Here is a 22007-nt window from a genome sequence, read left to right as displayed (position 1 = left end):
TGAAAATTGAATAAATGGTACACTATGTTCTACAAGAATTAGCCAGCTAGCCTGAGAATGTTTTAAAAGAGGTACACTGTTAATAAGTTAAACCTTTAAGCTTCTTCATTTTAATACTTTGTTTAAATATTAATAGATTTAGCTTTGTTCAATCTGATGATTGGCAAGCCTAGAACAGAACTGTTTAGTTGTCTGCCTAGAAAAACTTCTTATTCTCAGTGCTATGGATCTCAAAAGCCATGAAGCAGGATTGTATGCCTAGAGTGTAGAACAATAGTTTCTAGATGCATTTTCTCCCAGTGTTGAGTATGCAGTTTTGGTTTTGATCAGTGACACATTATTCAGTGCTGCTAATAAAAATCAAAACTGACATACTTAAAATAAAAAGAGAAAGGTAATTAAAGTCCTAATCAAAGAACTCAATACAATCAGGAGCACAATGAATAATATTGATAAGTCCTTAGTGCTGTCGGAGCTTGTTTCATTATTTTATTACCCAATGAAACAATGACTAGCACTGAGGATGTTACCTAGTTTGGGTAATGAAACGTCTTCAAGAAAACAACCAAACTCAGAAAGCACCAAGAACCCGTCATTTCAACCCTGAGCTACAAATGTTCTCCTTTATTGATACAGTGATTATTGGATGGCAATGCTGCATGGTCTCAATCCAATATTAAACTGTAATATCATGCAGCTCAGGAGAAGAAATGGCAAAATGTCTAAAATTGAAAAAAAATCATAAGATTTAATTCCTTGAGCCAACTGAGATTTTCACTATTGGTTTGGCTCAAACAAGCCTAGCAGCAATACTAGCTATAAAGCAAAGAGATGATACAAGTACTAATAAAATTGAAACCAGCTAACAAACATTTGAAGTCAAATGCTTCAGAACAGGAATGGAAATGCCTGCATAAATAATAATATGATGGACCCCCCCTTAAAAGCAGTAGTTTATAGCATATCCTTTGTTTTTTTCTTTCCTAGAAACATCGCAATTACTTTTGCTTCTTCCTCTCACTGTGTTATTCAATTTTTCTGGGAAATTATGAGAACTATGCCCATCGTGCTGGCAATTAGCAGCTCAGGAAATCCAGCTACAGAATATTACTTAATATCAAATACTGTTTTTGCACTAAGTAGCTGCCAAAATTGCATAATCTGAAAAAATCCATTGACATGAAGCATGTATAGTTTATACATCTGATATCAGTAAGTTTGCCTCCTGCATTTATTTCAAAGTTCAGACTGGTTACTTAAGTGGTCTCATTTGTATTCAGCAGTTTAAAAAAGAAAAAGTCATGGCTCTTCTTTAAATTCCAATATGCAGTGCTTTTTTTGTAAAAGAAAAAGGTGCCAGAACTCACACATGTCACACAGCCCGCCTTGCCTACCCTACAAGGTTCCATCCAAAAAAGGTGCCGGAACTCCATTCTGAGCGTTCTATGAGGAAAAAAAGCCCTGCCAATATGTATTATAGGCTGTTATCTTCGGAAATACTGCAAATAATAAATATGAATATAATAAAGTCTCCAGTTGGGTTTAGATGAATCATTAGACATGTTGGCATTGAAAACTGAAACAGTTAAGTCATTGAGAAGAAGCCAGCACAAGCTGGACCACAAATTCTCTTCATTAATTATATATGTAGCCAAGTGGCTTCTCTGGGAGAAAGTCAGACAAAATATCCACGCTGCTTTGCACCAGGAAAGAACTTTTTAGAGAAGCATAGCATTGACAATTGAGTCAAGAGCTGCTCAACAAGAGATGCAATTCTTGCCTCCTAAGGAACAAAGTCTGTGAATGACTCGAACATGGCTGGCATCCCGAGGTAAGGGAAAGGTTTGAGGTTCCAAGATTACCCTCATAAAATACCTATAAGGTAAAGGTAAAGGTTCCCCTGCACATGCGTGCTAGTCGTTTCCGACTCTAGGGGCCGGTGCTCATCTCCGTTTCAAAGCCGAAGAGCCAGCGCTTGTCCGAGGACGTCTCCGTGGTCATGTGGCCAGCATGACTAGACGCCAGAGGCGCACGGAACGCTGTTACCTTCCCACCGTAGTTGTCCCTATTTTTCTACTTGCATTTTTTACGTGCTTTTGAACTGCTAGGTTGGCAGAAGCTGGGACAAGTAACAGGCGCTCACTCTGTTACGCGGCACTCGGATTCGACCCGCCAAACTGCCGACCATCTGATCGACAAGCTCAGCGTCCTAACCCAATGAGCTATACAATGCTTAAAAGTCCTTTCTAGAGCGTTTCTTTCCAGAGACATCTAAATTAGAGAAACCTGAATGTAAACGGCTCGGTTTGAACTATGCTGTGAATAAAATATTTGTCATCCTAGACTACCCTCAACTGATCTATTTATCTCTTCACATTACTCTAAATTCAATGCTTGTAAAGTCACACGATCTGCTGTATGTCCTCAAATGATGAGACACATTAAGTGGTGAATAATCCTCAAGGCAAGAATTCCTTTAAAGGAAAAAAAAAGCTAAACTGCTTGTATATTAGTTTCTGCAGATAAACAAATTTGAGAGTTAGACATTTTAAAAACAAAGTGCTAAATAATTGCTGCTTTTTGGAAGAGACCATACCAAAACCTCTCTCTTTGAAATATATTGATTTAGCATCACAAAGTTAGGTGTCCTACTCACTGCACCCACCCCCTAGCTTGAACTCCAGTGAATTCCATCTTGCTAGTGATCAATGACAAGATGGTCTTATTTAGTCCCAAACAGACAAATTAGTCTTTCGTGCTTCATGGACAGAATCCCTATTCAAAAACCCACGGGAGCAAAGCTTCTGTTGGTTTCCGAGTTTCTGAGTTCTCATTAGATATATAACAAAAAACTTAGAGCTGCTTTCAATCTGGCCACAACACTTGAAGACATTTCCCTAGAATCTATTTGGCTGAGTTCTGAATATGGCGTTACTTAGCTCTTTTCTCGGCCTGTCCCTTTTCTAGCCTCACTTTCTTTTTTACTCATTATATTACTTAGCTCTTTTCTTGGCCTGTCCCTTTTCTAGCCTCACTTTCTTTTTTACTCATTATATTGGCATAATGGTCTCCTAATGCACAGATATTTCAAGTGGCAGATTTGACATAACTCACCTAAAGCTCTCCCCAGAAAACCAATTTTTTTTTTAGATTAGAACTGTACGTGAAGTCAATGTGGGAAGAACAAGGAGAAACTGTATTTAACATGATGACAATTAAATTAAGAAATGTCTCCATGCATTACTTTCTCCTCCTGTCAACACTAAAAGTTGCAGTTCACTAGCACTATGGAGGGGCTTTGGAGTGACACCAACTACTTTTGGGGTGGCACGCAACCTTGAGATTTCAGATTGTGCCTCTCAGTCTTGAAAGGATTACTCATGTTTAGTCTTCATGGTCTAACACAAAGCAATAAATCCTTCTTTTCATCCCTTGTATCTACGAAGATGATGCCATTGCTGGAACCTCTTGCTGTGCATTAAACATAGAAAGTAAATTTTATTTATTTATTACATGTAGAGTATATGCCACACATCTTGCTATGAAACATCTCTCCTTATAACAAGCAGCTGATAACAAGATTACACTACTCTTTTGTCTCTTCTGAAATGAGGTATAAGTAATTAACTAAATACCCACTCTAGTGAGACAGGACAGGTGGAAAAAGTTATTGTTGTTGTTGTTAGTTGCGAAGTCGTGTCCGACCCATCGCGACCCTATGGACAATGTTCCTCCAGGCCTTCCTGTCCTCTACCATCTTCTGGAGTCCAGTTAAGCTCACGCCTACTGCTTCAGTGACTCCATCCAGCCACCTCATTCTCTGTCGTCCCCTTCTTCTATTGCCCTCAATCTTTCCCAGCATTAGGCTCTTCTCCAGTGAGTCCTTCCTCCTCATTAGGTGGCCAAAGTATTTGAGTTTTAGCTTCAGGATCTGGCCTTCTAAAGAGCAGTCAGGGTTGATCTCCTCTAGGACTGACCGGTTTGATCGCCTTGCAGTCCAAGGGACTCGCAGGAGTCTTCTCCAGCACCAGAGTTCAAAGGCCTCAATTCTTTTGCGATGGTCTTCCCAGTTGCAATGTATGGCAGTGAAAGTTGGACCATAAGAAAGGCTGAGCGCAAAAGAATTGAGGCCTTTGAACTCTATTTTTTTCTTGTAAGTTCTACCACACACAGCCATGCTAACTAATAATCTGAAATATATTTTTTCATTTCCTTAAAGTATTGATACCAGGATTATCTTAAACATAGAAATATTCTGAGCTCCATAGTAATAAAAAGAAGTAAGTGTATAAAAAAGAGATAAAGGGCAGACCTTATACATTTTCATGAACAAGAGTAATGTACTAAGAATAATATGCTCAATCATATCCAAATGGAAACAGGAAGGAGCTTTAAAGTGAGAGAATATGTTTTCAGTTATAAACTAATGTAAATCGATCTTATCGATTTTCTATATTTTTTTGTGTGTGACATTCATTGTCTATTAAGAAACAACTAATTTATATTGGAATTTATTAATTTCTTCTTTTCCAGTAAATATTTCTAGAAGTGACACTTTGCATTGTCTAACAGACCTAATTTATTAATCATCACTGGAAATGTTAGCTTTTTATGTCAATGCCAAGTTTTTATTCTGAAAACAAATATGACTTTATTGAAATTAAATCCTTAATACTTAGTCTAAGATATATATCCCCCTGCAGTTATCCTTCCCTTCATTAAAGCATTGCTTTAACTGATATTTCTCAAAAGTATTATGATTGCCTTCATTCAAAATTTGAGATGAAATTTGAGATGAAATGGTTCCTACTTCAGTGAGATATCCTGTAGGATATTTCCTTAATGCCTTTTCTCTATTTATCTGGGAGTTTGGATCTAAAGGAGAAACCTGTACCTTAACTAACACTTGATAGCATATAGTGAGGTCACCATTAATTACCCCTACATCTTAATGAACATCTGTAACAAATAATTAATCACTTTAGTTTATTAGTTTATTATTAGACTTATATACCGCCCTTCTCCCGTAGGACTCAGGGCGGTTCACAAGGTTTTTTAAAAAGAAAACAATACAATTATAAAAATTAAAAACAATTAAAATGATTACATTAACCTTGAATATAAAAATCCCAATTAAAATCCAATTAAAACTCCAATTAATACTCTCAGTCCAGGCCAGAAAGCTCAAAGAGCCAGGTCTTCAGGTCCCGGCGGAATGAGCGGAGGTCAGGGGCAGTCCTAAGCTCTACAGGCAGCTGGTTGCAAAGGGCCAGCGCACCCACAGAGAAGGCCCTCCCCCTGGGTATTGTCCGCCGGCAATCTTTTACTGGCGGTACCCTGAGAAGACCCTCCATGTGGGAGCGCACAGGACGAAGGGAACTTGATGCCGGCAGCAGGTGCTCCCTCAGATATCCCGGACCCAAGCCATTTAGGGCTTTATAGGTCATCACCAGCACCTTGAATCTCACCCGGAGGGCAACCGGAAGCCAATGCAGCTCGCGGAGCAGAGGTGTTACATGGGAGTATTGGGAAACCCCCATCACAACCCGCGCGGCTGCATTCTGCGCCAGCTGAAGCCTCCGGGTGGTCCTCAAGGGCAGCCCCATGTAGAGAGAGTTGCAGTAGTCCAATCGGGAGGTCACGAGCAAGCAAGGGAAGACGCTAACAACTCCAGAAGGGGTGCTTTAGGTATTGAAAGAGTGGGAATTGGTTGTTCCTTCTCCATCTACTTTCTTCTCATGGGAACCTATTTCTCTTTCATTCCAGTAGCTACCATACCTACAACTACAAAGAGTTGGAAAATCAGTAAGAGATACTTTGTGTTTAAGTCCATGCACAAATAATTCAGACACACCACTTCTTGAGATAAGCCATAGATCATCCCAGAGTTGTAATCCTTGTTCGTCCAAATATATTTCTAAATTCTGCTCCAAAAAAGGATCTTCTACAGCACGGGTGGGGAACTATGGCCCTTTTATGACTTGTGGACTTCATGCTGGCTCAGGAATTCTGGGAGTTGAAGTCATGAGGAGCCATAGTTCCCCACCTCTGTTCTTCAGCGTGAGAAGAAACCAACAATCTGAATAAGTCACATTCCAAGTTAATGCAGAGAAACTATAGTATACTCACGGCTCCACAACGAATAGGAAAGGCGACAGTTTACTTGACGATAAAACTGCTTGTTTATAGGCCAGATGATTAACGTGCATAGTTGAATGAAGTTAATGATGAAGCCACTCACAACAAAGACAAATCCGATCAGGAGATGAACTATAAATTGGGTCTTCAGAAATGCAAGAAGGCCCATGATAGTCCCTTAGTAGCGATTGCAAGGTCCTTCACTCAGAATAACAGTCCTACAAAAAGGAAAGAAAAATATTGCTTAGCAAATTAAAATGTTTGTAATCTAGGGAGTAAGTGGGGGGGGGGAAGAGACAGAGAGCTCTTCTAATAGCAGCTCAGGAACCATAAAAAACATTATTGTCCCTGGGCCGATTCCATTCAGGTTCTCTCTGGCTGTGGATCAAGAATTGGTTAGCACTAACACTAATTTAGATGGAAGAAAAATGAGGAGATAAGGATATTATCATACCTAATATAGACATTGAAAATCCAAGGAGAGGAGCTGCTCGGACATCACCCCTGAATTGTATCGGAATGGGAGGGAAAGAAAGGAGAGGAGAGAGGGAAGAGAGTAGAGGAGGGGGAAGGAAGTAGGAAGGTTGGAGGGAAAGAGGAGAAGTGGGGAGAAATGGGAGGGGAGTGGTGAGGGAAAGAGGAGAGGAGAGGAAGAAGAGGGAAGTAGGAAAGAAAGGAGAAAGAAAGAAGAGGGAAGAGAGAGGAGGAGGGTGGGTACAGTGAAAGGGGAAATGGACGAGCAGCACCCAAACTTACATGTATGTATTTATGTATGGCGATATATTTGTTGACTTGTTTGTGGAAGAAATGGGAGAATAAAATTGTGTGTATATATATATATATATATATATATATATATATATATATATATATATATATATATATATATAGGGACGCGGTGGCTCAGTGGGTTAGGACGCTGAGCTTGTCGATCAGAAGGTCGGCAGTTTGGCGGGTCGAATCCCGAGTGCCGCGTAACAGAGTGAGCGCCTGTTACTCGTCCCAGCTTCTGCCAACCTAGCAGTTCGAAAGCACGTAAAAATGCAAGTAGAAAAATAGGGACCACTACGGTGGGAAGGTAACAGCGTTCCGTGCGCCTTTGGCGTCTAGTCATGCCGGCCACATGACCACGGAGACATCCTCGGACAAGCGCTGGCTCTTCGGCTTTGAAACGGAGATGAGCACCGGCCCCTAGAGTCGGAAACGACTAGCACGCATGTGCGGGGGAACCTTTACCTTTACCTATATATATATATATATATATATATATATATATATATATATATATATATATATATACACAGTATATATATATACTGCTTTCATCTTATCTCCAGCTTATGAGTGGACCAGTCTTAAGTTATCTCTGGTTTGTATTCTATTCCAGCACCATTCAAGGGCCATCTCATAGCATGTAAAATCTATGAGTTATGTCGTACTTGGTAGTGGAGAGAACCCAGGTGTCAAAGATAACAGAGAAAGAATAAGTCAGCAGAATTCTGTGGTCAGCATATTTCATGTGAATGTAGTTTTCTTCTGACTCAAGCAATTTCTTGGAATAAGGGGAGTAAGGAAAAAATGAATATAGGCTTAATGGGTAATGTCTTGGCACATTTCTTCTTCCCAAGTAACCTTTTTCCCCCCCAAAACTGAATGATACCCAAAGAAAAATGACCTCAGCCAACAGGAAGGCTTCATATCTTAGTTGGTTAGAACTAAATATAACCTACGCTTGGAATAACATTATGAACCAAGGTAATCCAGTTTTTGAGTCAAGAAAAATTAAATCCTGTGAGAGTTCACATGTTTTTAAACAGACTAGAGCCTGCCCCTCCCAAAAAAGTATACATATAAATAATTCTGCAATACTCCCAAAAAATTCCCTGCTGGTTTTGTTGCAAAAATATGACCATCCCTCTGGACAGTATACATTTCTTGGTTGCAGAAGCCAAAAGAAAGAAAGAAGTAACCATTTTATTTACATCAGGGAGCTAATCCAGCGAGCAGAGTCCTTAACATGTTTCATTATTCCAGAAATAAGATTTCACATTTCAAATACTAATATAACATCTCTGCTGGGTGACATTTTTTTCATAGGACAGAATCTGTTAGCTTAAAAGTATTTCCATTAATGTCAACACTGCTCAAATCAAATTATGACAGAAATCTAAAAGCATGTAACCATACATTAAGATTTAATTTTTGAGCACTTTTAAGGATTAGAGCTCATGAAGCAGGAACCAACGGTATACAGTTCAGACAGAATCACTGTAAAGTATAAACTTGAAACAGATGCTTTTGACTCTTAAGTCTGGGGAAAAACCCACTTTCTGGAGAGGGTGGGAGAAATAAGGCTTAGGATTTAAACGTTGGGCCTCCCTATCTATCTGTCTGTCTGTCTGTCTGTCTGTCTGTCTATCTTCTGTGTTCTGCAGAGAACTTGACTTATAATACAGACTGCAGCTCTCATAATCCTTTCTGATTTGTCACACTGGCTATTAAGGCTGCTAAAAACTAAAATCTGCCACATCTGGGCAATTATAGCTTCATCATTTCCATCTATATAGACCATCTTACTTGGTCTTCTGCCACATCTACTCTCCAGACTTTTTTCTTATTGACAATTGCCAAGGATGGGCTGCTATGTGGCAACTGCTTATCTTTAGAATTCTAAAGTCCTGGCACGCTTTAGCTTATTCATTTTCTATTAATTTGTCTACTTTGTGGCCCCACCAATTCTTGCTTGCAGGCAAATAGGTTTTCTAGCAGATATTTAAATGTATCGTTGCTGCTATGTTGTCATGCCATTGTATGGAATCAGTCTGTGCAATCTTCTTGCAGCAGTTAACCAGATGGTCCACTGTCTTCTCAATTCTGGCTTTGTATGCATTTGTTTTTAAAGCTTGGGCTTCTGCAGCCAGAATTAGCCCCTCTGCCTCCTCCTTCAATTTTCCTGCTCTTAGCCATTGCCAGGTCTTGTTATTTGTTTGCCTTTTTTTTAACATACTGGCCATATAATACAGTACTTTGCCTTGTCATGTCTCTTTTCTATTCTTTATTTAGCTTTTCTTGTTAGCCAGTTTGGCCGCTCCAATATTCAGTAAGCCTTCATGGTGAACTACCTTCAGTATATCTTCTTCATTGTCCTTCAGATATTCCAATGCCCATTTTTCTTCTTCAGATTTCTGGTATACTTGCCTTAATGGTATTTCCTCCCCCGAGTTTGGACTTTAAAATATTCTTCATTCTTTTAATCTTCTTGACTTTAATGTCCTTGATGAGCTCAGCTTGAAGGATGCCCAGGTATCTGTAGTGATTGTCTTCATCCAGACTCTTAATATTATTTCCATAAGGCATCTTGATTCCTTCAGTTTTTGCTATTTTCCCATGTTGATATACAGACAATGTTGTGCAGCTATTATTTTAAAGTGTTAAAAACTATAAAATAACACAGCTAAAAAAGAAATAAAGGATGGAGGAATGTTAATGATAATGGAGCCATCTCACTAGTTCATCAATTCCCTGGGGTCCCCAGGCCTGATGGAACAATCAGTTCTTGTGGGATCTTCAGAAGGTCGAGAGCAATGGTGCAAGCCTCACCTCAAGGGGGAGGACATTCCACAACAAGGTTGCCACAGCTGAGAAGGCCCACCTAGATCCTGCCAAATATATGGTAGCTCCCTAAATGTCCTCTCTACTCAATCTGATAGAGTGGGCAAATGTAATTGGAGAGAAGCCACTGCTCAGATAACCTGGTCCTATGTCATGTAGGGCTCCCACAGAAGAAATGTAATGTGTGCTCTACAAGAAACTTAATTGCCTGAATCACTGCATTTGGCACCAACTAAAGTTCCCAGATACTCGTCAAGAGAAGCCCAATGTACGGTGTGTTACTGGAAGTGGTCCAACTAGGACATGACTAGGACATGGGTGATTGTTAGAGACCCTCAGACCATAAGAGACTGTAAGAGACCATCTAGGAATGAGTGCAGCTGGTGCACAATATGAAGTTATACGAAGGCCTTCCTAGCCACAATTGCTACCTGCTCATCGAGCAGAAATCAAGAGTCCAGGAGGACCTCCAGATTCTGCGGGGTGGGGGGGGAACAGTATAACCCCATTCAGCATCAAAAATGGCTTAACTGCAGAATGGAAGGATCCCAAACCCAAAGCCATTCAGTCTTTCCAGAGTTCAGATCCCCATTCAGAGTCTTATAGCCTCCAGACATTGGGATAAGATGTCCAGAACAATACTTAAGTTTGTCAGGGGCAGAGATGTACAACTGGGTATCATCAGCATACTGATGACACACATCCCATGGCAATGGATGAGCTCACACCTAACAGGCTCATGTAAATGAGGAGAAAAGAGAAGAAAGCTCTGATCACCCCACACAGTACACCCTGAGGATAGGACCTCTTCTCTCTAATCAACACCAATGGGAATTGATCCTGAAGAAAAGAGGTGAGCCAGCAGAACACCATGCTGCACCAGTCCGTCCTCTGGTGATCCAGAAGGATACCATGATTGAAGGTATCAAAAGCCACTGAGACATCAAGTAAGGCAAGGATGGACACATATTTCCCATCCTGCCCATGCCAGGAATCATGCAGAAGCGTGATCAATGCCATGTCCATCCCATACCCTGGTCTGAAACCCTGACTGAAAAATATCCAGATAATCCATTACCTCCAAGGTTGTCTGGAACCTTCTCAAACCCTTCCTCAAAAATAGGAGGTAAGATACCGGATGAAAATTATCAAGTATCATGGGGTCCAGCAATGTTACAAAGTTACTTAGTAAGTGGTATTGTCTTTAAGCAGATAAATTCACTCTGCTATTGTTACGTTCTGTAAATGAGAAGGACAAGTTGATAAGGACACCTAGTCAGAGGAAAGGTCCATATACCTGAGGGTGGCTTTAAAAGTTGTCATGGTGATTTTCAAAGACAAATCACAAACATATCTGTACTAATCATCTACAATAGGTTATTGTGTATATGAAAACATTCACATGCAAATTTCACTTCCAATAGCCATAGAACTAACGCAGGTGAACCATGAAGCACAGAAGCAGTGATTAAACTATACCAGTTTATGAGGGCAAAGATCTCTGCTTACAAACAAGCAAGGAGGAGAAAATCTCCCCAAAACTTTCGTTTCTATCAAAAAGTAGAGTGTTCAAAAGATTGCCTTTGCTTTTTGACTATACTTAAACCATTTGTACATTTTCCTGTGTTTCTATGGTGAGCTGATAGAAATAGGATATATAATCACTGCAGACAAAACATGAAGTTAACAGAGATCTCACACAGGGGATGGAAAGCAGAAGTCTAGAAGGATGACTAAGACTAAAATCATACTAGGCAAAATACTGAAATATACAGCCTATCGTCTTATGCTGCCATTTCTTGTCTTGTTTTGTTTCTGCTGATTCCAGAAAATTCATAGCTTCTTTTCATGAAAACTTTCTTTCAGAAGGCAGAGGAAAACAGAAGAGGTTCAGGTATCCTTGATTTGTATCTACTCCACAGGGAAGATTTCAGTTGAAGAAATCAGTGGGCAGGATAACATTACTCCATGTAATCTGGAGGTCTTGACAATAAATGAAATGAAAGCTGAACATATTTTTTTTAAATAGTTTCTAATGAACTCTGAATAATTATAGTTAAAAATGCACAGCAAATAAAACCAAAGAGAAAACGAGCTCAAGGTAGGTAAGAAATGTTAGATGCTAAAGGTACAATCACAAGCAATCCCAAGAAGGGGAAACATGGAGGACAACAGTCAATATAGCCATACAAGAATTTCAGTCAAAAAAGAAGAAAGATGCATAATGAAGGTGAAATGAGGAACAGGCTACCAAGAAAAAATACAGAGACATACAGTAGCTTGGAACTACATAGCTGTCGTGAGGAAGACTAAAGTCCAAATGAGCTAAGGTTAGTGGATTGTAAGGAAATTCCTGGCAACTAGGACATACTCCCAACAAGACCAATCTTCAAAAAGTGGGAAAACTATGACTATAAATCTATCAATGTGACATCAATACCTGGGAAGATTTCAGAGCAGATTACAAAGCAATTGATCTGCAACCATTTGGAAAACAATGAGGCAAGGAATAAGATTTGTATGTGTTTGTATGTATGTGCTTTCAAATCAGTGCTGACTTCTGGGAACTGCATGAACAGGTTCCTGCAGTTTTCTTAGCAAAATTTCAGAAGCAGTTTGCCCTTGCCTTCTTTCTAGGGCAGGGGTGTCAAACTCAATTTCATTGAGGGCCGCATCACCATTGCGGTTGCCCTCAGGGGGCCAGGTGGATATGGCCTGGGTGGGCGTGGCCTACTGGGTGGGCATGGCTAGAGTGCGTATGGCCTACTAGGTGGACATGGCCAGCTCTACATCGTTCGTATCAAGGGTGCCTGTGGGGGCCTGGGCAGGAGTGGGACAGATCTGAGGGTCTCTGGCAGAAGGAGGGTCTCTGGGCCAGGGCCAAGGCAGTGGGGGCCGTTCCCTCACTGTTTCCAGGATGGCTTTGCGGGCCGCATGAAACCACTTCACGGGCCGGATCTGGCCCCCGGGCCTTGTGTTTGACATGTCTGTTCTAGGGCTAAAAGAGAGTGACTGGCCCAAGGTCACTCAGCTGGTTTTGTGCTTAAAGCAGAACTAGAATTTACAGTTCCAACTTTTTAGCCTGATGCCTTAATGATTATACAAACTGGCTCATTCCGACAAGTCTTGTCAAATTAAACTAATACATTTTGATGAGGTAATCTTTGTAGTTTATTGCCACATTTTAGTAGCAAAATTGCCATTAGTATCAAACAAGAATAATACCCCAGAAAATTGGAATAAATGCACAGGACCGAGGGGAAAACATTTGGTTGCTAATGTTCCTTCTGAACAAGATAATAGGCTGCATAAACTGAAATACAGTTTCAAATCACAGAAAATAAATATTCTACTTTACTCTGCGTGAATCAGACCCCAATGCATCATATTTCAAAAAGAATTCAGACAAATTGGGAAAACATTCAAGAAAGACAGTGATAAATAAAACCAAGCCAGCTTTCGACATGCAAAGCTAATTGAAGAAACTGGATTTGCTTAACAACCATGTTATTCCCTTAACAACCACCTGGTCCCAGGTTCTGATCCCAATTGTGGTTCTATGTTTTGCCATCTCTCATTCCTATTCTGTTCGCTTTTTATTTTACTGTTTTTAAGATGTTCTTTTTATTGGTATCATTGAAAGGAAAATAAATGTATCAACAACACATCTAGCAAACCTTTTTACTTGTTCTATAGATCTGTCTTGACCAAATAGATCTCTGAATCTGCTGTATCAAGACTTCTCAATTTCTGCCCTTTATTCTTTTCCCATTGTGATGCTACTAAAAAGGAGAAATTATGACATTATCATTTTTAGAGTTTCCTAACTAGATTTCTCTTCTTCCCGGCAAGGAGATAGAGCAACGAAAAGCTACACATACTCATTGTTTTTGCATAAACATTAACAAATAAATAGGATTATACATATATATTGTGTGTTCTGTATTGTATTGTATTGTATCTTCATTCACTTTTCCTTAGCTTTATTTTTTGTTAGTATTACATAAAGGTAAAGGTAAAGGTCCCCCCGCACATGCGTGCTAGTCGTTTCCGACTCTAGGGGCCAATGTTCATCTCCATTTCAAAGCCGAAGAGCCAGCGCTTGTCTGAGGACGTCTTCCTTGGTCATGTGGCCGGCATGACTAGACACCAAAGGCGCACGGAACGCTGTTACCTTCCCACTGCAGTGGTCCCTATTTTTCTACTTGCATTTTTACGTGCTTTCGAACTGCTAGGTTGGCAGAAGCTGGGACAAGTAGCAGGCGCTCACTCTGTTATGCGGCACTCGGGATTCAACCCGCCAAACTGCCGATCTTCTGATTGACAAGCTCAGTGTCCTAGCCCACTGAGCCACCGCGTCCCTCTAGTATTACATACTGTATAGTAATAGAAAACATCAGTTTGAATGATAGTCTAAGCATGATATCTGTAACATCTAGGTCAGTGTTTTTCAAATTCTAAGCCCCAGAATTCCCCAGCCAATATGAAAATAAAAAGAAAACAAAAAATACATACTGGTGAATCTAAAATCACATGACATGACTGCAGGCACTAAATATTGTTAATAACAAATTTAACACACTGGGCTTTTTAAAAAATTTCTTATCAGCATACTCCCATGATTCTTCATTCCTAGAGGTGTCTGTGTTTCACATAACCCGAATAATGAAAACAGAAAACAAACACCCCAATAAAGACAATTCTTGAGATGCCAGAGTTTGGGAAGGAGAATGCTGGATGAGGTAATTTCTTGAAAGACAGATGGAAAACAGGAACAAGAAGCTACTATTCTAGTTAGGGTGTGGAGCAGGGTTGCCAGTCGGATTTTCAAAAGAACCTAAGGTTTCACACTGAAATAAACCCAGATGTCTGAGCAATGTAGTATCCCTACTGCAACTAGTAAGTTTTTTAACTGTTTACTGATTTAGTCAATCATTTCGTTTGTGATTCACTCGAACTCAAATCATTGGATGTTCATGAATTAAATCTTTTTTCTCTATCCAAATGATTTCACACATTATAGTGAGTTTTGGAACAGGAAGGAAGGTGGCTTCATTTCATTGGAAAAGGCAAAGAAAAAACAGATAGGCAAAGAGTTCTTGATAGCTATTTTTCATGCCTTAAATCAGGGCTTTTCAACCTTTGTACCACTTTTAGGATATGGCAACATCCAAGTACCACCAGTCGCCTAGCAAGGTGTCAAAAACTTGATGACACCCCCCCAAAAAGGAAAAATTGATGAAGTACAGGTAGTCCTTGACTTACAACAGTTCGCTTAGTGACTGTTCGAAGTTACAATGGCACTGAAAAAACTCCCCCCCAAGTCACAGCCAAGCAAGACACCTGCCTGCCCGCCCAGCGGCGCTCTTTCTCCTGTCCGAGGTTTTCATTGTTGTGAGCATTTCTGTTGAGGATTGGCAGCGGGGGTGGGGTGGGAGGGGTGTTTGGTTTTTATTCCCCCCATCTGCTGGGTGGTTGCAGTAGGTTTTGGTCACTTCACATGACCTTGGGACACTGTGACCATCATAAATATGAATCAGTTGCCAGCTGGAGCCTAACGCTGATCCTGGTGCTTCTGCTGAGCCCTGACAGCCCTGCAGCTCCAACCATCTCTCGCTCAGGCTTTTGCAGTGCTGCCACCGGTTCAGCTCATTCCCCTCCCCCACTACCACTTTTCTAGGATGGTTGCATACCACCTACCAGGTGCCAATGTACCACAGGTGGTACCCGTACCACTGGTTGAAAAGCCCTGCCTTAAATGACTATCCACAGCGGTATCTTGGTACTCAACTGCTTCGAAATTCATTAAAATTTGGTACTGAATACATTTTGAGGTGATCATTTTGTCCTGCTACTCACAAGATAGAACTTGTCGGTGTCAGCTGCCTTGTAACTCATATATTATTATGGGAAAAATTTGTTTAGTACTCATATTTTTTTAGTCCTCATCTCATCTCCTGGAACCAATTAATGATAAGTACCAAGGTACCACTATAATCTTTTCCGTGTTTAACTGTATTGCAGACAGATCTTCACCAGGTCTGCATTACAGAAATCAGATTCATAGTATTATTTTTTTTCTAAAACATCTAATCTACTTGCCTGATCACTGTTGCTGTTAGGAGAGTTTTCAGAAGGCACTTTAACAACAGAGGTCTCCCAATTCAAGTAACAGGAAAAGGTGCCAATTCTATTGGTAGCCATTGTATCTCTGCAACTCACACGTATGAACAGTTATAAATATTAAGAGCAGGAAAGTCACACCAAGATGAGCTATACAACATTGCTTTTTGGAAAGTAATCAGTATGCTAAGAATTCTGACATTTTCTATCATAAACGCAGAACCAAGATTACCAGTTTAACAGTCAGTTTATCAATCGAGCTGTATACTTGCTAAGAGCACTTAGCAAGGAATTACATCTTTTTCTCTATCCAAATGATTTTGCACATTATAGTCTGAAATTATACATCAACCCAGTTTTCTGGGTTGATGTTTTAAATGTGTATGTTGCATTTTTGCTGTTAACTTTATTTTATTGCATTAAATCTGTTTTCTTAAAAGACTTGCTTTAAGCCTAACTAAAAAAAATACCAAGAACTTCCTCTCCCCTTAAATCCTCCTGTCACAACTTGGATATACTATGTTAAGAGACCACAAGAAGCCAGTAGAGCACTCCAATTTAACAGTCTTCAGTTGTATATAGACATCAGGCCAATCAAAACTAAGTTTTCTTAATTCACTGCATATGGATAATTTGAGGCTAGCAGTTTTTATAGCTACTTAGATGGTTGCCTTTCCCATTCTGCACCAACTCTGTGCATGGAATTGTTATTTTTTAAAAATAATTTTATTAAAAATTACAAGGATAAAAACTAATATTAACTAAAAAAGAATGAAAACCTAGAAGGTGCAGAAAAGAAAAAAAGGAAAATAGAAAATAAAAAAATAGTAAAGAAAAAATAAAAAATATATACTATAAAGAAATGAATTGCCATTACAGATATATGCATTTGTTTCTAAATGGTTTCACTTTTCCTCACTGATTTAATAATATTTCAATGATATAATTCAAATAATGAAGAAGACATCTTATGTTTTGTCATCACAAGCTAGGGGTTCCACTCCTGATACAGACAAATTAATAAAGCTGTATGTGTAATCTACTGAAATCCTGGATTCACATGAAATAGTGATAGCTCCCTTCTCAAATTCTGAAGGGTTAGAGACTGAACTACATTAACTTCTGACATCTCCCAGTAAGATCAGAAAAAATTAATGGAGTTAATGATGCTATTTCAAGCTATTTATCAAACTAAGAGAACATATATACATTTGGAAACAGGTATATCAGAGATCTAAGGAGATATTAAAATCAAGAAAGCACATGCTCTCAAATTTGATAAAGAGTTTGGAAACTTTGAAGGCAATTATTGTTTATTTCCCCTGAAAACAGAATTAAGCATGAAGTTTTAGGATAGGTTCATTACAAATTTACAGTCTGAATCACCTAGATACAGAGCAACTCACCAGAAATAACTTTAAAATAATTAACCTAGCCCTGGATATTGAATAGAAGAAGCCCTTGTTAAATTATGTGGAAAAATGCCTTAAAAAGAAATGTCATTGCCAGCTGATTTTCAACTGGAGATCACAGGCACTTAAGAGTTAAGGCAATCTTTCATGGATATCTACATTAAAGGTAACCTTGAACAAGTAAGCAGTAAGTAAGTAAACAGTAAGCCACTGAACTAAAATGCTATGGGCATAAAATTATGATTTATCTTTTTCTTGCAAATGTGCTTCAACTTCACAAATACTGTATGTATAATTTGGCATGTATGCTTGCAAGATTGAAGAAAGTTAATTTTTTCCTCCTATATCCAGCTATCGTTTGTCTCTTGTTTCATAAGCAACAGTTGTTTCTTTGTTGTCTTCTTATCCTTTCTTCCTCCTTAAATGGCTAAAAGCTACGTGAGCCTTATTTTTAAAATTAATACAGTTAGAAAGAACTTCTTTTAGTTTTTATATTATACTTTTTTAAAAGATTCATATACCAACTCCATTCTATTACACACTGTTCATTTAGTGTGACTTTTACAACTCTGGAGGTTTCTAATGTTGGGAAACTGACAGTCAGGAATATTTTGTCTACAAGGGAGCAGGGTACATAAAGTAGTCAGCTGGCATCTAAACGGACTTAAAAAATGTAACAAATTATAACCTGGTATTATTAGCTGCAAGAAACACATATTCTATCAAATAATATCTTTTTCAGCATCTAGGATTTTGACTGGAAAAAATATTAGTAAGTATTCAAATAAAGCATGAGGGTAGCTACCATGTTTTATAGCAGATTATGGAACATAAACATTTTGATAGTGGATACTATTTTTTATGATTGAGATAGAGACTTTCAAGATTGCTCTTAATAGGTTTTATGGTCCTATAAAAACACTCCAGAAATATTTCGTAAGTTGTTTTGCATCCTCTTAGAAGCACAGCTACTGCTAGAGCTGCACTAGAAGTCTTAGCCAGAGGAATCTTTATTCACCTCTGGCCAGTGTGGCAATTTCAATTTTACTTGAAATGGGTGGAGCTTGTCATGGTAACTCATCACTATCCAGTTGAATTCCTGCAAGACTTAATATTTACTTGCTTTTAAAGACTGCTAAGAAGCTGTGCCTGGTCCAGAATAGAGTGGCCCATGTGTTAACTCCAGATGTTATTCCCTATGCTATCGGCCATGCACTGGCTTCCAACAGACAGTTCAAAAATATTGGTTTAGATCTAGAAAACCACATATGGCTTGACGTCTACATATTTCGAAGTCTGCCTCCTCCAATTAGACTTGTCCCCCTCAATGCGGTCCTCTAATGAAATGCAGCTAATATGGTCCTGTTTTAATGACAGAACGTATTCTTTGGAATGTCGTTCCAGTTGAAATTTGCCTTGCTACCTGCCTGATGTCACTCAGGAAATCACATAAATCTTAAGTTCATTCATCGAGCATTTATAGATTGTGGTGACACTTCCACTTGCATTATTTATTGAATGGTAGTATTGATCAAATATGATGTTACAGATTGATTTCTTTTTATTATCTTATTACTCTTATTACTGTATAATGGATGTATAAATAAATATAGATTTACTTCTTTACATAAAACTGAGCACAATTTGCTTCTTTAGATAAATGTGAACACATTTCTTCCAGAAATCTTACATGCTTTCTATTATATTTGTGGGAAAACAAAACAACAGTAGACAAAAGAAAGTTACTGTACCTCTCTGGAGCATTAAAGTTGCTGATGTTTTTTATATCTGGCTCAATACTTTGTAAAGTATTTGTATTTTAAATATTATTGTACTAATTTATTGGATTTGGGCTGCAGTATTTAATTTTTTTAACTTTTGTATATTGTATTTTTATTGTATTGCCCTGTACACCGCCCTGAGTCCTTCGGGAGAAGGGCGGTATAGAAATTAAATAAAATAAAATAAAATAAATAAATAAATAAATATTTGTATACTTCACTCCCCAGTTGTTCCACTACTTTGTATACTGATTTAATTGTTTATTTTTAAAGCTCATTTTAAACATGGAAATCTCTTTGCATGACAGTGTACGTTTGTTAGACAGATATTCAATGCTTCTGCTTTTAATTAGCAGTCATTCTTCTGTGCTCTACCAAGCTTCTTTGCATGTTGGATTGCACTCATATTTTCTAACTCCTTCCAGAGAGATCTTCCCCACCAATCTTAAAATTTAAAAAGAAATGTTGACAAATTGCTTTTCTGACCATCGAAACCAATTCTTATTTATTCAAACCATTTATTTACACAATATGTTTCCCCTCTTTTAACACAGGTTATTAAAGTTATTAAACCCACCACCCACAATCCTTCTTTGAGAAGATGGGCAGTTCAGAAATGTGAAAAATAAATAAAAGGAATGAATGAATGAATGAATGAATGAATGAATGAATGAATGAATTGGGCAGTATCTATTAATAGTATCTTTCCTCTTTGAGATCCAAGGGAGAAGAATACAATTGGAGGCCCAAAATCTCATCCTCCTATGAAAGGCTTTATGAGAAGCTGCCAATTACCAAACTGCAATTTCTAATGACATTCAAAGGAAATAACCAAACACATGATTGGCAAATAGTCATACAGGTAGTCCTCGACCTACAATCTTTCATTTAGTGAACAGTCTAAATTACCACTGCACTGAAAAAAGGAACTTATTCCCATTTTTCATACTTAACAATTGCTACAGCATCCCCATGGTCACATGATCAAAATTCAAAATTCGCAACTGACTCATATTTATGAGTGCGTGTCATGAAATCACCTTCTGCAGCTTTCTGACGAGCAAAATCAATGGGAAGCCAGATTGACTTTACAACCATTACTAACTTAACTGTGGCGAAAAAGGTTGTAAAATGGGGCAAAACTCACTTAACAACTGTCTCACTTCGCAACAGAATTTGGGCTCAGTTGTAGCCATAAGTTGAGAAGTACCTGTATTAATCAGATTGAAACTTAATTAAGTTTAAATCCAATTCATTTATTGTCTTCATTCTATGCAGCACAGGAACACCACAGTCTAAGGCAAATTGAGAACCTTGGTCTATAGCTAAATTAATTTCTATAATTAGAAAAAGACTCTGCATATGTAGAACACTCCAAACGTTCAGTGCTTATTTTTAGACCTCCCTGTCATAATATTAGCCTTCTTAGCACTGAAAGAACTTCTTATGACTAATAAAACCTAATAAGATTCATGAAATCAGCTAAAGCATATTAGGATATACTCAAGTTGTCTCTAGAGATCAATACTTTGGATATTCCCCATTTCAATGTAAAGAAAAACATGGGGAAGGATATCGTTTAGAGATACTTCGAAGCATAACAAGCAATAAATATATGTATGTATAATTTTAGCATGGGAAACTGAAGAGGTTTCTTTTCTTTAAATGGCCCAATATTTCCAGCTTGCAGAATTCCACTTTAATATGATTTCAAGGATGGGCATTACTGTTCAAACAATATTTTTCTTTTTAGACTTAACAGGAAACATAAGAAAAGTGTTAACTTCTGAGAGTGCGAAACACTGGAATTCCATTGCTTTGGTAATTTGGTTAGAGAAATATTCGATGTAAGCTAGCTAGATTATCAGAGTGGTGTTTTATTATGTGCTCTTCCCAAATGTGTTGCTTTTCCTCTTCGCTATTCAAATCTAAAATACAAAAATAGAAAGAAAAATGAAAATAGCGGGGATTATTCATAATCCCCGTTATTTTCATTTTTCTTTCTATTTTTGTATTTTATATTTTGATAAAACTAATAAAAAATGTAAAAAAATATATAAAAAAATATCTACTGTTTTCCTATTGTCATAGAAAGAAAAATTCCCTACTGTTAGAGATAACAGTCAGAATAGCTCTAATGTTCATTAGGTCATCTATACATAGCCTTTGTTTTTCCTTTTATGCCAACTCATATGTCTGTCGCTGCAAGAATCTTCCCTGGAGAAGATTTAAATGTGGGAAAGATTCTTGCAAGTGCAAGCATGCAAGTAACTCACCTACAGTTGTCTCTGAAAATGTTCAGAAAGTTTAGAAAGGCAACAAAATAATAGGATTCACTAAATAGCCAAGAATCCCAGCATTCTCCTGGAAGACCTGCTATGTTACCCAAAATGAAGTATAAGACAGCATGGGAGAATACTCAATTTAAGCTACCTGTATCTTTAAATATTCCAGCTCCAAGCAAATCTATTAAGTGAATAGTTTTTAGAATGATGTTGCACTGGCTTTGATTATTTACAATTGCATTAAGGCTACTGGTATTCTAAATGAACAAAAATAGCTGTTTATTTATTGAAGATCTCTATTTATGCCAGCTATAAAAAAAATCTGACATTTTGCCTTGTGTGATCATACAGAGCTGCTCAGTATTCTTTAATGGATGCAGACCACGAGCCATTACTACGTTACATACTTAAATAGTTTGATATGCATTCCTTTCATATCAAGTTTTTTATTCCAGAAAGATTGCTACAGATGTTTGATGCTCTTGCATCAGATTTCTATGCACTGATACTCACAAGTAAACAGTTCTGAATTTAATAGGGTTTAATTCCAGATTAGCAAGCAAAAATTGCATCCTTTTACCATTTTAGAAAACCAGACAAGCAGTGGCCCAGAATTTACCAATTCAAAAGTAATTGTGATATTTGGGATTACTAAA

General features: G+C 38.2%; 1 protein-coding gene across 4 annotated transcripts in view; it reads right to left on the bottom strand.

Annotated features, from left to right (window-relative positions):
- AGPAT3 (1-acylglycerol-3-phosphate O-acyltransferase 3) overlaps window positions 1–22007 on the bottom strand; it is a 96097-nt gene that overhangs the window by 10100 nt on the left and 63990 nt on the right. For all 4 annotated transcript variants that reach the window (XM_081326498.1, XM_081326497.1, XM_081326496.1 and 1 more), the window contains exon 2: window positions 6130–6356. In XM_081326498.1, coding sequence (XP_081182624.1) covers window positions 6130–6307 — 178 coding nt within the window. In that variant the 5' untranslated portion in view covers window positions 6308–6356. The remainder of the gene's footprint in view (window positions 1–6129; window positions 6357–22007) is intronic.

This window comes from Vipera berus (assembly GCF_964194415.1).
Source record: "Vipera berus genome assembly, chromosome: 4".
In the NCBI taxonomy this organism is placed as follows: Eukaryota; Metazoa; Chordata; class Lepidosauria; order Squamata; family Viperidae; genus Vipera; species Vipera berus.
Note: the sequence above shows the minus strand (reverse complement) of the source record. Positions and strands in the feature narration are given on the sequence as shown.